The following is a 13,331-nucleotide window of genomic DNA, read 5'->3' on the forward strand; positions in this document are numbered from 1 at the left end:
ATGCAGACACTTCTCTCCAAGGCAACTAAATGTGAACATTTAATCAGTTTATCATTCCCTAAATCGAACACATGACTTTAGTGTTGCAAGCACAATGTTCTTCAGTTTGGGCCACAGGAACAGGAAGGCTTCAATTCTGTAAGTCATTAAATAAATTAAATAAACAGAAAAGCGACTTGTTTGAAAACACAACTACTGTTAATTCACATTAAAGGAAGCAGATTTTTTTTTATATACAAAGCGATTTATAAATGAGGAGCAACACAAGCCATGTATAATTCAAGAGCAAAGCATTAGCAGTGCAGCGATAGTGAATCTCAGGAGTAAATCAGAGAAATACAAACACACGTTTAATGGCAGAACAGCAGAGAAAAAGAGGGGGAAATGTGTTTTAACTTTTTATTGCAAAGGACTGGTGTAAAAATAAGCTTCTATTTATAAAAACAGTCGCTTAACTCTAGTTGAAGTACTTTATAAGCGTACACTAAACAAAACCAGTATAAAATGTTTTCACTCATGATATTTTGAAGTAGAAAGACTGAAATAGTATTTTTTTTGTATTCGCAACTTTGAATCTTTTGTTTTACAGTTTGGCGAGTTTATATCTCATCATTCTGAGCTTATATCTCGAAATTATGTCTTTTTTTTCTCAGAATCGCGGAAAAAAGTCAGAATTTTCTTGTAAAGATAACTTTTCTTCTGAGAATTCTGAGTTTACATCTTGCAATTCTGTCTTTTTTAGAATTCTGAATTTACGTCTTGCAATTTTGTCTTTTTCAGAATTCACAATTTATGTCTTGCAATTTTGTCTATTTTTAAATTCTGAATTTACGTCTTGCAATTTTGTCTTTCTGTAGAATTCTGAGTTTACATCATGCAATTCTATCTTTCGTTAGAATTCTGAATTTACGTCTTGCAATTCTTAATTTTTTTCTTAGAATTCTGAGTTTACAACTCGGAATTCAGTTTTTTTTTATTCTGAATTTTTTACTCTTGCAATTTTTTCTATTTTTAGAATTCTGAGTTTACATCTTGCAATTCTGTCTTTTTTTAGAATTCTGAGTTTACAACTCACAATTCAGTTTTTTTTTTTCTCTACGGAATATCAATATTTTATCTTTTATCTTTTTATATACAAAAATATCTCACAATTCTAAAGGTCCTTGCAAACTGAGTCAAAACACCTCTCAAAAAGTTTGCTACGGATGCGAAAAACGCAGAAAATTGAACCCGATTTGAATTTTTTTAAGACGGACGAAAGTTTCGGAGGCAGTGTGCAAACATGATTGACACAATGTGAGATCGCATTTATTTTTTAACGTGCGCACATTTTGCACACACTCAGACTTTAACTCTTCTTCTCAGAATTCGGAGTTTATATCTCGCAATACTGAGTTCATGTCAGATGAAATGTCAAAACTGACTGTCAGAAAAGTTCTCCGAATCGTGAATTATCATCTTGCAATTCTAAGTTTAATTCTTGCAATTCCGACTCATTTTATTTTCAGAATCGAGAGAAAAAGTCTTAAATGTCTCCTTGTCTGGACTTTTCTTCTCACCAAGCTTCCACAGAAAGCCCCCTGTTAGCATGTGTGTGTGTGTGTGTTTGACGCACCGGCGCTGTGTTGTTCCCGCTGCTGATGGCTGGCGTGTTGCTGTCGGCGTTGGCCAGATCGCTGTGAGTCTGTGCCGGCGTGTAGAGCGTCAAGCCGTGATCCGGGACGCGGTTCTGTCCCGCGTAGTCTTGCGTGGGAAGAGTGTGTGTGGCGCTGAACTCGTTCTGCGGGGGATGCCCGTACTGAGGGGTGTACGTCTGGGCCATGTCCGCCGGATTGCTGGCCTCCTGGTTACCCTGCAAACACCAATGCAAACAAAAGCATACATTAAACCCCTGCGGCCGTCACATATAGGGTCGTGTGTTCAAACTGAATGTTTTTATCTCTGATGGGCCGATCAGGGAAAACGGGCCGCCCTGCGCTTTAAATAGGCCAGGAAAACAACGATCACATCTCACGGATGATTACAGACACGCTTGATCATTACTAATGAACAGACTTTGTGTTGTTGTAGAAGCCGCTCGGAGGACTAGAGGCCACTGGGATTTTTCCACAGCGCAGAAAAAAGGAAATCAGTCTCCTTACGATGTTTTGACTGAGAGCTTTGATTTTCCTGACAGGTTACTAATGTTAACAGCGGTCGACGCTTTAACACGTCTTCACACGAACACTTTCTGCTCAGCGGTGTTGAAACCAAGTTGTTTGTCAAGCTACAAGGTTCCCTATAAAGCCTGCTGTGTCATATTTGATACGCACATATCAAAGGCCTTGAAATGATCAACTTTTGCTGAAACACCTGTTATACACAAACTACTATATGCCTTCTATCATCTGGTTGATATGTTTTTAGTAAGTAAAAGGGATTTTATAAAAAAAGTTCACCTTCAGCTTGTGGCTCACGTGTCTTTTAATGGTGAAATCTGAACTGACTTCTATAAAGTTAACATAAGAATAACCTCAAGATTTCAAGATGAACACTTACTGGACTGAAGCAACTTAGTTTTACTTGATCTTTCTGCACACACACAAAACAAAGTATTAATAATCATGCTCAAATGAGAGTATCAGATATGATCATCAGGCTTTTGAGGAAGGTTTATTAGTTCCTCAGTCAATCATCATTGTATTGTATTGCATTGCATTATATGTTTTAAAACCACAGAGCTTTGACATCATGAAACTAAGCATGTAAATATCATCTTACCAAGACATATTATTGACGACTGATATTTATATGCCTTTTATGTAAGTAGTCTGCTATACTGTAAAAATATCCCATTGATTTACATTAAAGTTATCTGAACAGCCATATAAATATCAACATTGTCAATGTTTTTGCACAGTTCGGGCCTATGAATAAAATTAAGATGCTTTTTCTTCAATATTCTCACTATGTCACACTATATGAGCCATAAAAGCCTGATGTATAGCATGATACTCAACAAAAAACATGCAATTTTTTCAAAGATTTTTGAAATATTTTGTCTAAAGTTTCAATAAACAGTTCCATGTCATATAAATATATAATTTATATAATATATATATAATTCCAAGATATAGATCACTGTGGTCCATGGCAGTATTTCACTGGAAATAAGACTTATGGGTATAAATAAATAAATAAACAAACAAATAAGAACCTGTATTAAACAGATAGCGTGGAAGGAATCTCTGAATTCGGGAGGAAGATAAATGCACTGGATTTTTCCCGTTTGCCTGTTCTGGTCATGGTTATTTGGTGTTTGTCTCAGCTGTTGTTCCTGCAGATCTTTTCCTGGAGTCTTAATGAGCCGAGAACCGTCAGCCGCTGTAAATGAGCGGGAATTAAACCTACACAGAGAGTTCCTGAACAAACCGCAGGTCCCAATTAAAGCTGGCGGATACAGGACGAGTGTAACGTGAGATCAGCGCTCACAGTCGCTTTCTGTCGGTTTCATCTCCTCTTTATTCCTGTTTGTGGTGTGGAACTACCAGCAGGGTCAGAAACTACAGCAAAATCACACCGAAAGTGACACAAATCCCCATGCTTTTAATGTGGCGGCAAAATAATGTCACTGCTTTATCTGTTATCAAAATTTGATGTACAACATAACTGCATATAATGGAAATACTGCAAAACGCTATATATACTGAAAATGAAAGTGGCAATAAATATGCAGAATAATCAATATGTTAAAACTGATGACATAAAATACTGAAAAAGTGGTCTCTCTCCTCAGCTGCCCCTCATTACCCAGTTTGACTCTCACATTAAATATTCCTACAGAACCCATCAAATAAACCCTTTTCTGTCTCTTTGCTGAGTGTGTGTTTCTGCTGCTGCGTCATTCTGATCCCAGATCAGTTCAGAGCGACTCTCTAACGCACATTCAGAACCGCAGACATCATTAAGATCAAACCCACAGCAGAGATCAATAACATGATACTTTATTTATGCGCGCACATTATGCAAAAACTACATTTGATCAAATGTGCAGTGCAGAACCAAAGCCCAACGCAACTCTTTACCATAATGCAATTTGCTTGACATGACCCTTCTTTTCCAGTGTAATGAATCAGAAGTTATGATAGGTTTATCAAATCATAATTTTATCTACTTGCATTTTAAAGTGCACTATTATGATATTTTAAAGGCTCCTAGTTTCAATCTGAAGGTCTCCTACAATAGGTTTATGTGCATCCAAGTAAAAAAAAAGAAAACTTTATTTTTCTCAAAATATGCATTGCAGCATCACCTCTTTTCTCAGTGTCTGAAATGGTTTGATAAAGTATTTTGGTCTCTCTAAATCCCTCCTTTCTGAGAGCTTACTCTGCTCTGATTGGTCAGATGGCTCAGTCTGTTGTGATTGGTCTACTCTGCTCTGATTGGTCAGATGGCTCAGTCTGTTGTAATTGGTCTACTCTGCTCTGATTGGTCAGACGGCTCAGTTTGTTGTGATTGGTCTACTCTGCTCTGATTGGTCAGATAGTCCAGTCTGTTGTGATTGGTCTACTCAGCTCTGATTGGTCAGATGGCCCAGTCTGTGATTGGTCTACTCTGCTCTGATTGGTCAGATAGTCCAGTCTGTTGTGATTGGTCTACTCAGCTCTGATTGGTCAGATGGCCCAGTCTGTGATTGGTCTACTCTGCTCTGATTGGTCAGACGGCTCAGTTTGTTGTGATTGGTCTACTCTGCTCTGATTGGTCAATCAATATATTGTTTTATGTGAATGAGTGGGCAAGATGATTTTCACATTGTTTCGAAGCAAAAATTATAGGCTACAAGATCCAGTTCTCCAAAGTCTTGTGAACAAATATTTAGCATGGGTTTCATGGCTTCATTTCAGTGACTTAAAAATAGTTTTTTTTTTCTTTTTCTTCACAAAACATGCATAAAAGTAATTTTCTCAAAACTACAAACTTTTACATACATGCTGCTCACATATTATTGTAGCGGAGTTTGCCCTGAATACAGTGTGATCAGATGAAAACGTTATAAGTAACAGAAATAAGCACAAATGTCAGGGCATGTCAAAACATCTCCAGGGCACAAACATATCAAATATCAAATTGTTATAAAGTAAAGATTATAAATATTATAAAATACTCTGTAGTATGCAAGTATTCCAGTCCCAAAAGCACTCAAACTCAATTTACCGACCTGCAAATACAATGAAGTGCCCTTAACACCTCTGAAAAAACACTTTCATGACGCAATGCAAAACACAGTACAAAGCATTGAGTTTCAAAGCAGCGCAGCAGTGAAACACACACACTCTCTCTCTCTTTAAAAAGGGCAACGCTCCGAGTCACACGGGGAGAAGAAGGAGCTTATTAGCGAAACACAAAGCCACGCTTGCTGCCGTCTGATCTCCACTGCTGCTCTGAAGTGTGTGACAAACACATTTTCTGGGGGCAGATGAACCAGACCAGAAAAAAGAGGCTCGTAAATCAGAGGAGACGCCAGCGTCCTGGAGAGACCTTCAACCCCTCAGAGTCCAGCGCCGATGCCCTCGCATCCCACACACACGCGCACGCTAATTACTGCTCACACACACCTTCAGAGAGACAGGAAAGAGCCATCAGGGAGAGCCGAGGTGTCGAACACCTCTCAAAGCAGACATACTTTGAGTTTTTCTGGGTATTTTCATTTATTCATGACCTGAAAAAGCTGCGTTCTTCTATTCGGTTAATATAGCACATCATGAGCTAATTACCATATGACCGCCCACATTTACATAATATCAGCATTCAGTAACTCAACTCTTCCTGATGTAAACTACAGCAGTCAACATTTGAAGTGGATCAAAAAAGTTCATCAAAGTTGTCCTAAGACAAGAACGGGTATTGTTCAAAATTCATGTATAACTTTGATGAAAGGTTTTGATCCACTTCAAATGTTGCCTACTGTATACTAGTACAAAAGAAGTACAGTATCTTTCAAAAGTCTGGGGTCGGTACATTTTGTAATGTATTTGAAAGTAGTCTCTTCTGCTCCCCAAGGCTGCATTTCTTTTTATGTAAATGATTATTTTAACAGTAAAATTGTGAAATATATTAGAATTTAAAATAACTGTTTTCTATGTGAATATATGTTACAATGTAATTTATTCCTGTGATCAAAGCTGAATTTTCAGCATCATTACTCCAGTCTTCAGTGTCACATGATCCTTCAGAAATCATTATAATGTGATGATTTGATGCTCAAATAACATTCATTATTATTATCAATGTTGAAAACAGTTGTGCTGCTTCATATTTTTGTGGTATTTTTCACGATTCTTCGATGAATAGAAAGTTGTAACCAACAGGATTTATCTCTACTGTCACTTTTGATCAATTTGATCAACTGAATGAAATCATTTCTCTAAAGAAATTGCATAAAAAGTTCCATAAAGTGGAAGGTACAGTAACTACATCAGGTCAGAGAGAGTGGAAAACGATCATGTAAAACTAAATAACAAACTGTACGCGGTCAGGAAGCAGGAACCACAGACCTGAACCTGATCATTAGCACCCGAGAGTCCACTAAAATAACCCAGCGCCAGAACACTCGCAGTGTGCTCAGATCCTCCTGATGTGGAAGGATTCCCCCTCATTCCCTCCAATTACAGCACAACAACGGGAAGAAAGAGCGGCAGAGGGGCGGCAGGCCAATTTACAGCAGGTCTGTCCATCGGGCTCCGGTTATTAGTCTTCATTCGGTGCGCTTGAAAGCTCCGCTGTGTCGTTTTTACACCTCATTTGTGAGGGAATAAATTTGGCAAAACAAACAGCGTGTCTGTCCTCAGTCTCGATGGTTTTCCCTTCAGACAGAGCTGAGCCACGACCCCAACATCTCACAATCTCACGCGCTGTTTGACCTTGGATACTGACCTATACACTCTAAAAAATAAAGCTTCCAGAAGGGCGTTTTCACAGTCATAGAAGAAACTTTTTTGGTTCCCCAAAGAACATTTCAGTCAATTCCTGATAATTTTCTCACCCCCACGTCTTCCAAGATGTTCATGTCTTTCTTTCTTCAGTCGAAAAGAAATGAAGGTTTTTGAGGAAAACATTCCAGGATTTTTCTCCATATAGTGGACTTCAATGGGGTCCAACAGAATGAAGGTCCAAATGTCAGTTTCAGTGCAGCTTCAAAGTCTCGACACGATCCCAGCCGATGAACAAGAGTCTTATCTTGGCAAACCATCGGTAATTAAAAAAAAACAAAAAAACATTTATATACTTTTTAACCACAAATCCTCGTCTTGCACTCGCTGTGATGCGCCACACATTACGTAATCACGTTGAAAGGCCAAAAAAATCTAAAAAGTAAAAAAAAAATATATAAACGTTTTTTTTTATTTTTTTTTTATGACCGATGGTTTGGCAAGATAAGACCTTTATTCCTCGGCTGGGATCGTGTCGAGCTTTTGAAGCTGCACTGAAACTGACATTTGGACCTTCAACCCGTTGGACCCCATTGAAGATTTATTTTCGACTGAAGAAAGAAAGAGATCAACATCTTGGATGATGTGGGGGTGAGTAAATTATCAGGAAATTTTTATACTGAAGTGAACTAATGTTTTTCTCAGTGTGTCAATATTAACCTTTTTCCAGTATAAAGAAACTTTTGTAGAATGGAAAGATTCCATCTTTCATGGAACCAAAGATTCCAATAAAGAACCTTGATTTTCATTTCTTTTTTTAAGTGTACACACTTACAACGAATGCCAATATTCTGTTGAGATAAAGCAGTGTATTAAGTTCTCGTTTGTGTTGATTGTGAGAATCAGCCTGGTCTCAGATGTTTGGAAATCCACTAGAGCTTTAAAAATAAATAAAAAATGAATGTGGAGAGCAGCTCAGATCATTGAACAGAGGAAGGTTTGTGTTCATATTGAGATCTCTGACTTTTACTCATATACTTTGGTATCTTGGCAAATCTGAGCTCAGTTTGAGATATCGAGATCTCGTGACTCATCATCGTGAGAGCATGAGACTAAAAAGCATGAGACTTTTCACCATTTGCCATCCAATTACTCTCATTATTGTCTAAAACAGAAATGTAGGACAGAATGTATAGAAAGTCAATAGAACTAAACATATTTTGAATAGTTTCAGTTCTAGGTAACAATAACAACACATTTTGCACATGACCTCTCACACGTTCTTCAAAGGATGTAAAATCAATGTGTTACTTATAATTCTCTAAAACAGCTGTGTATCACACAAGTAAAAAAGAGACTAAGCTTTATGTTGTGTGTGTGTGTGTGTGTGTGTGTGTGTGTGTGTGTGTGTGTGTGTGTGTGTGTGTGTGTGTTCTGGGACTCAGGAGCGTTGCAGTAATCGTCTACAACAGGCATCCGTGGCCCGTTCGTCCTCTGAGACTGAAGCTGAAAGTGTCTTAATAAAGCAAAAAGACAGAAGATCATTTTAAACTCTTATGACACACGGCGAGGCCTCCTGCAACTCTCACCGGACCAAACAACACACTAATAAACACCACCGCACATCACGCTCATGATCTCAGACTGAGACAGACCTGCCGGACTGAACCAGCACACCAAATATAGACTTCAACTCAATTAAAAATGACAGTTATTATCAAATAAACCAGACCAGAACAACTGGAAACCACCAAGATAATTGTATAAATGTCACATCCACCAGCTGGAGTACCCATGATACACACCAGAGGGCGCTCATCCGCACTCATGGACTGCATTTCCCATAACCCAATGCCTGGACTCATTATGCTTGATTACTTACACCTGTGTCTCATTATCTTGTTAATTCCTGCCTATTTAAGCCCTGTGTTTTTACTCATTCTTTGCGAAGTCTTGTATGGCCCTGTCCCAAATGGCACACTCCGGACTTGTGGACTTCCTCAGAGTCCACACTTTGGTGACGTCATGTAGTGCAGACCTATAGGGCCCTTGGCGCGAGTCCACGAGGGCGCATTGAGAGGTATTTTTGGGACAGACTCGATCGGCATGCCGGAAATAACGGTCTGGTTGTTGTTGGACAGGAGAAATCACATTTTTGCGCTCCGACGTCTTATCTGCATGTCCACTACACAGCCTAATTTTACAGTTCTATATTTTGATATTATGCATATCACCTGGGCATTAGACAATAGATAAATCATGCTTATTTAAATGATGTATACAGTTGTACATAATAATACATAATGTTCCATTTGAACTAAGATTACAATTTTAAAACATAATTTAAACATATTTTTTTCAATTTACAGGTTTCAATATTCATACTATGTTTACATATGACTCAGTAAAGCCCTGCCATTCGGTTCTATTTATTTAATGAATCATAATGCGATCGTATTATTAAACACGCTATTATTATGTTTGAGACATCAACCACTGGTCGATGACCATAATGTTTGTATAAACTGTAGGTAACAACTGGTAAAATGTACATTTAGGTCATAAAAACAGTAATATTTTCTTCACAGCCATGTCAACAATTATCCGTGAGTGAAATCTCCTCCCATCTGTTGTCTGATTGGCCTTTCGCAAGGATTCCTGGGTAGTTAAAGACCGCTTCAAGGGTACAAAGGGGGCGCTGCTGAGCACACTTCAGAGCGGTAAAATGCTGAATGGGACGGCCTACGGACTCGTAGACTCAGCGAGCACGCGCAATTCAAGTCCACGAGACCGAAAGTCCACATGAAGTGCGCCATTTGGGACAGGGCCTATGTGTCAAACTTCATTTCTGTTTTGACATTTGCCTGTGTTTTTCTGCCATGTTGTCTTTTTGGATTATCTGTCTTGTGTTTTGACCTATTGCTTGTTTTATGGATTATAATTCTGGACGCTTCTATAAAGCTGCATTTGGATCCTCAACGGTCTCTGAGCAGTGTACAATAAGATTTTGAGTGTATAGTATATATTAGAGATGCACCGATGTATCGGCCAATTAAAGCTATTATTTTCGCTATCGATTGTTTAAAAATCAAACTATCGGTATCGGCCGATATCATTCTGAATATGAGCTATCATATCGGCGGAGACATTTAGTATCGGTGCGTCACTAGTATATATCACTGTATGTAAGTGTGCTGTATTTATGCAGGTTCTTGTATATCCAACTTTTATATAATGAGGTGGGCGATAATATATTATACTTTGCAAGGAAATAAACAAAAAGGAGTCAGTTGAGATGCGCTTTATAGTACATGTCTACAGTAAATCTCTCCTCAGAAGTGTGTTTCCTCTGGTTCAGATGGAGGATGATGTTTCCCTCCGGCGCTCAGAGAGAGATGAAGATATGAAGGATATAAAAGCGTTAATGATGCATGATCCTCATCTTGTTAATGGGAGGGTTATTAAGAGTAATTATCTCTGATAGAAGAGAGATCATTCCTGAGAGCTTGAGAAAATCTTTCCCGATGATCTTGCCTGATCCAAACACAAGACAGGAGAAGAGGAAACCTTGTTTAAAGTGTCTCGTTCTTGTTGCGAGACAGCAGAAGCTGATTCACCAAACATTTTGAAGATTCAAATTCTGCTTTTTTTTTTTTTTTTTGAACACAGTATTTGTATTTCATGAAATACTTCGTGTTTTTTCTGAGGATCTTTTCCTGAAAAGAACGTCCAAGGTTTAATTTGTTAACACCAGTTAGTTACATGTTTTAAATTATATCCAATGTCAGTTCATTTTAACTAATCTAAACATAATTTAAAGCCATTATTAATATCAGTTAATGTTACTTTCAACATTTACATTATTAAAATAAAAATCACATGTGTTAAGATTATTTATTGGACCTGAGCCAGTGTTTTATTATATTATTATTATTAATAATAATAATAAACGAGTCTACTTCTTAATATAACCTCTATATATAACCTCACACCATATGACCATAAAACATCAAAGCCTCTCATTTAATTCTTTGGGGAAAAATATGATGTTCTCAAGCAAATATCTTTCTATGCTGAAACTTTAGATTGATGTTACATAATAAAGGTGTCCACTGCATCTGCCTTCAGGTCCCAACACACACACACACACACACACACACACACACACGATATTCAGCACTCATGAGCTCTAATGAGACAAAGTTAAGAAGTAAAACTATATGATGCAAACTGACAAAACCTCCTACACCTCACCTCATTACTGACCCACAGAGAGAGAGAGAGAGAGAGAGAGAGAGAGAGAGAGAGAGAGAGAGAGAGAGAGAGAGAGAGAGAGAGAGAGAGAGACTGAGAAGACACACTTCATTGCCTTCGTCCAATTAAATGTCTTGAATTGGATGGAGGGCTGGTGACCACACACATAATTGATGCCACTGTGTGTTTGTGTGTGTGTGTGTGTGTGTGTGTGTGTGTGTGTGTGTGTGTGTGTGTGTGTGTGTGTGTGTTTCATGTCTTCCTCAATTTCATTCAGATTGATTTATCAGTGCACGCTTTATGTATGTGAGCTTTTCTGTAATGAAATCCACACCTAGTTCAAAATAAATAATTTAATGCGAAAATTAAGTTTTTTTTTTATTCTTCGTCTTACAATGAATTCACTCCAAACTCATCCATGAATTTAGTCTGAGGCAGGGTTATTATCCTTTACCATAAAAACAAAACTTGTTTTATTTCAGCTAATTTCTCATTTTCATTCAATTTAACTTAAAGTTTTAAAATCTAAATGAATAACAAAGTAAATAAAGTAAAACTAACATAATAAAAATTTATAAAACCTGTTGGTAACACTTTATTTTACAGTGTTCTTGTTACATGTTACATGTACTTACCATAGTAATAACAGTGCATAATAACATGCAACCAACCCTCAACCAAACCCTAATCCAACCCTAACCTTATAGTAAGTACATGTAGTTGCTTAATATTACTCAGTACTTAAATATATAATTACTGTAACAATTACACCTTAAAATAAAGTGTAACCAAACTGTTAGACATATTTTTAGTAATAGGCATTTTTTAAAAGCCTAAAAAAACTAAGATGACAAAAATTTGTAAAGTAAAATTAAGTAAAAGTAAAATGAAATTAAAAACAGAAATATAAAAATAAAATCTAATTCAAAATATTAACAAAAAGTAATTCGTGAGCTTAGAATTATAAGGTTCTATCTCCACTTTTGGTCGAAATTGAGTTTTTGACATAATCTGATGCATTAGGTGTTTATTAATGCCTGTGTGGTGTTATTTTTGTAAAAAAAAAGTTATTAATAATTAATCAAATAAAAAGGTTCCATCTCACAAAAACATAAACCGAGTTGGGATTATAAGGTTCTATCTCCAGTAGATTCAATATCCAATCAAAATAAAAAAATCCAATCAAGCTGTGTGCTTGTATTATAAATATAAAAATTTATTAAAATCAATGGTTATATACATTTATTCTTTGAAATGTGGGGTTTTATTTGTAAAAGTGGAGATAGAACCTTATAATTCCAAACAGAATCAGAGCTCTCAGAATTATAAGGTTCTATCTCCATTTGGGCCATCTTAAAAAATCACATTTCCAAATGTGCCAGGATTTTGATATTCTATCCTTAAAGTACCTGTAGGGTGATGGTCTTGTTGAGCTATAATAGTAGATTATTCTACATAACAGTTTTGCCAGCTGGGATGTAAAAACTTTGATGCTCAATATCTCAGAACTACCCTAAACGGAGATAGAACCTTATAATTCTAAGCTCACGGTATATCAATTATCCTAGAATTACACTGATCTGAGCAAATAGAGCTTATCTGGTGATTTGACTATTCATATACTTATCTGGTACAGAAATGTTTTGCTTTAAAAACAACTTTGTTCTATATTTCTTAAAAAAACAAAACACTTTGTATATTTTCTATTCAGACGATTAACTAAACTATCTTTTTCGGGACTGTATATTATACAATTGAATGACAGCAAATGAGATCGACACCTGTTGAAATTAACCGAAAACCTATTTTCGACACATAATTTAGCCAAAATAAGCAAGTGAGAAACATTCAAACGCTGCAGGACGACACACACACACACACACACACACACACACACACACACACACACACACACACACACACACACACACACAGTGAAGTATGAGCAATAGTGAAAGTGATGCTTGTCTTAAAGCACTAACAAGGACCAGAATTGATTTGTGACTAGTTGACAGAGGAAGAGATTTCACACACTCAGCTGAAAGAGGGAGACGTTCACTAAACACACACGTGTCAGGAGACGTTTACTGAACACACACACGTCAGGAGGCGTTCGGGACGCCCAGCTCTAATGGCGGCCGGCGTGACTGTCGGAGGGAGAAAATGACT

The 13,331-nt window shown here is 37.2% G+C and overlaps 1 protein-coding gene across 4 annotated transcripts in view; it reads right to left on the bottom strand.

Annotated features, from left to right (window-relative positions):
• The window catches only part of rbfox3b (RNA binding fox-1 homolog 3b), a 207,159-nt gene that overhangs the window by 73,554 nt on the left and 120,274 nt on the right, over positions 1-13,331 (bottom strand). For all 4 annotated transcript variants that reach the window (XM_082164859.1, XM_082164857.1, XM_082164858.1 and 1 more), the window contains one exon: positions 1,616-1,852. In XM_082164859.1, the coding sequence (XP_082020985.1) occupies positions 1,616-1,852 (237 nt within the window). The remainder of the gene's footprint in view (positions 1-1,615; positions 1,853-13,331) is intronic.

Source organism: Leuciscus leuciscus (genome assembly GCF_965113295.1).
Source record: "Leuciscus leuciscus genome assembly, chromosome: 1".
In the NCBI taxonomy this organism is placed as follows: domain Eukaryota; kingdom Metazoa; phylum Chordata; class Actinopteri; order Cypriniformes; family Leuciscidae; genus Leuciscus; species Leuciscus leuciscus.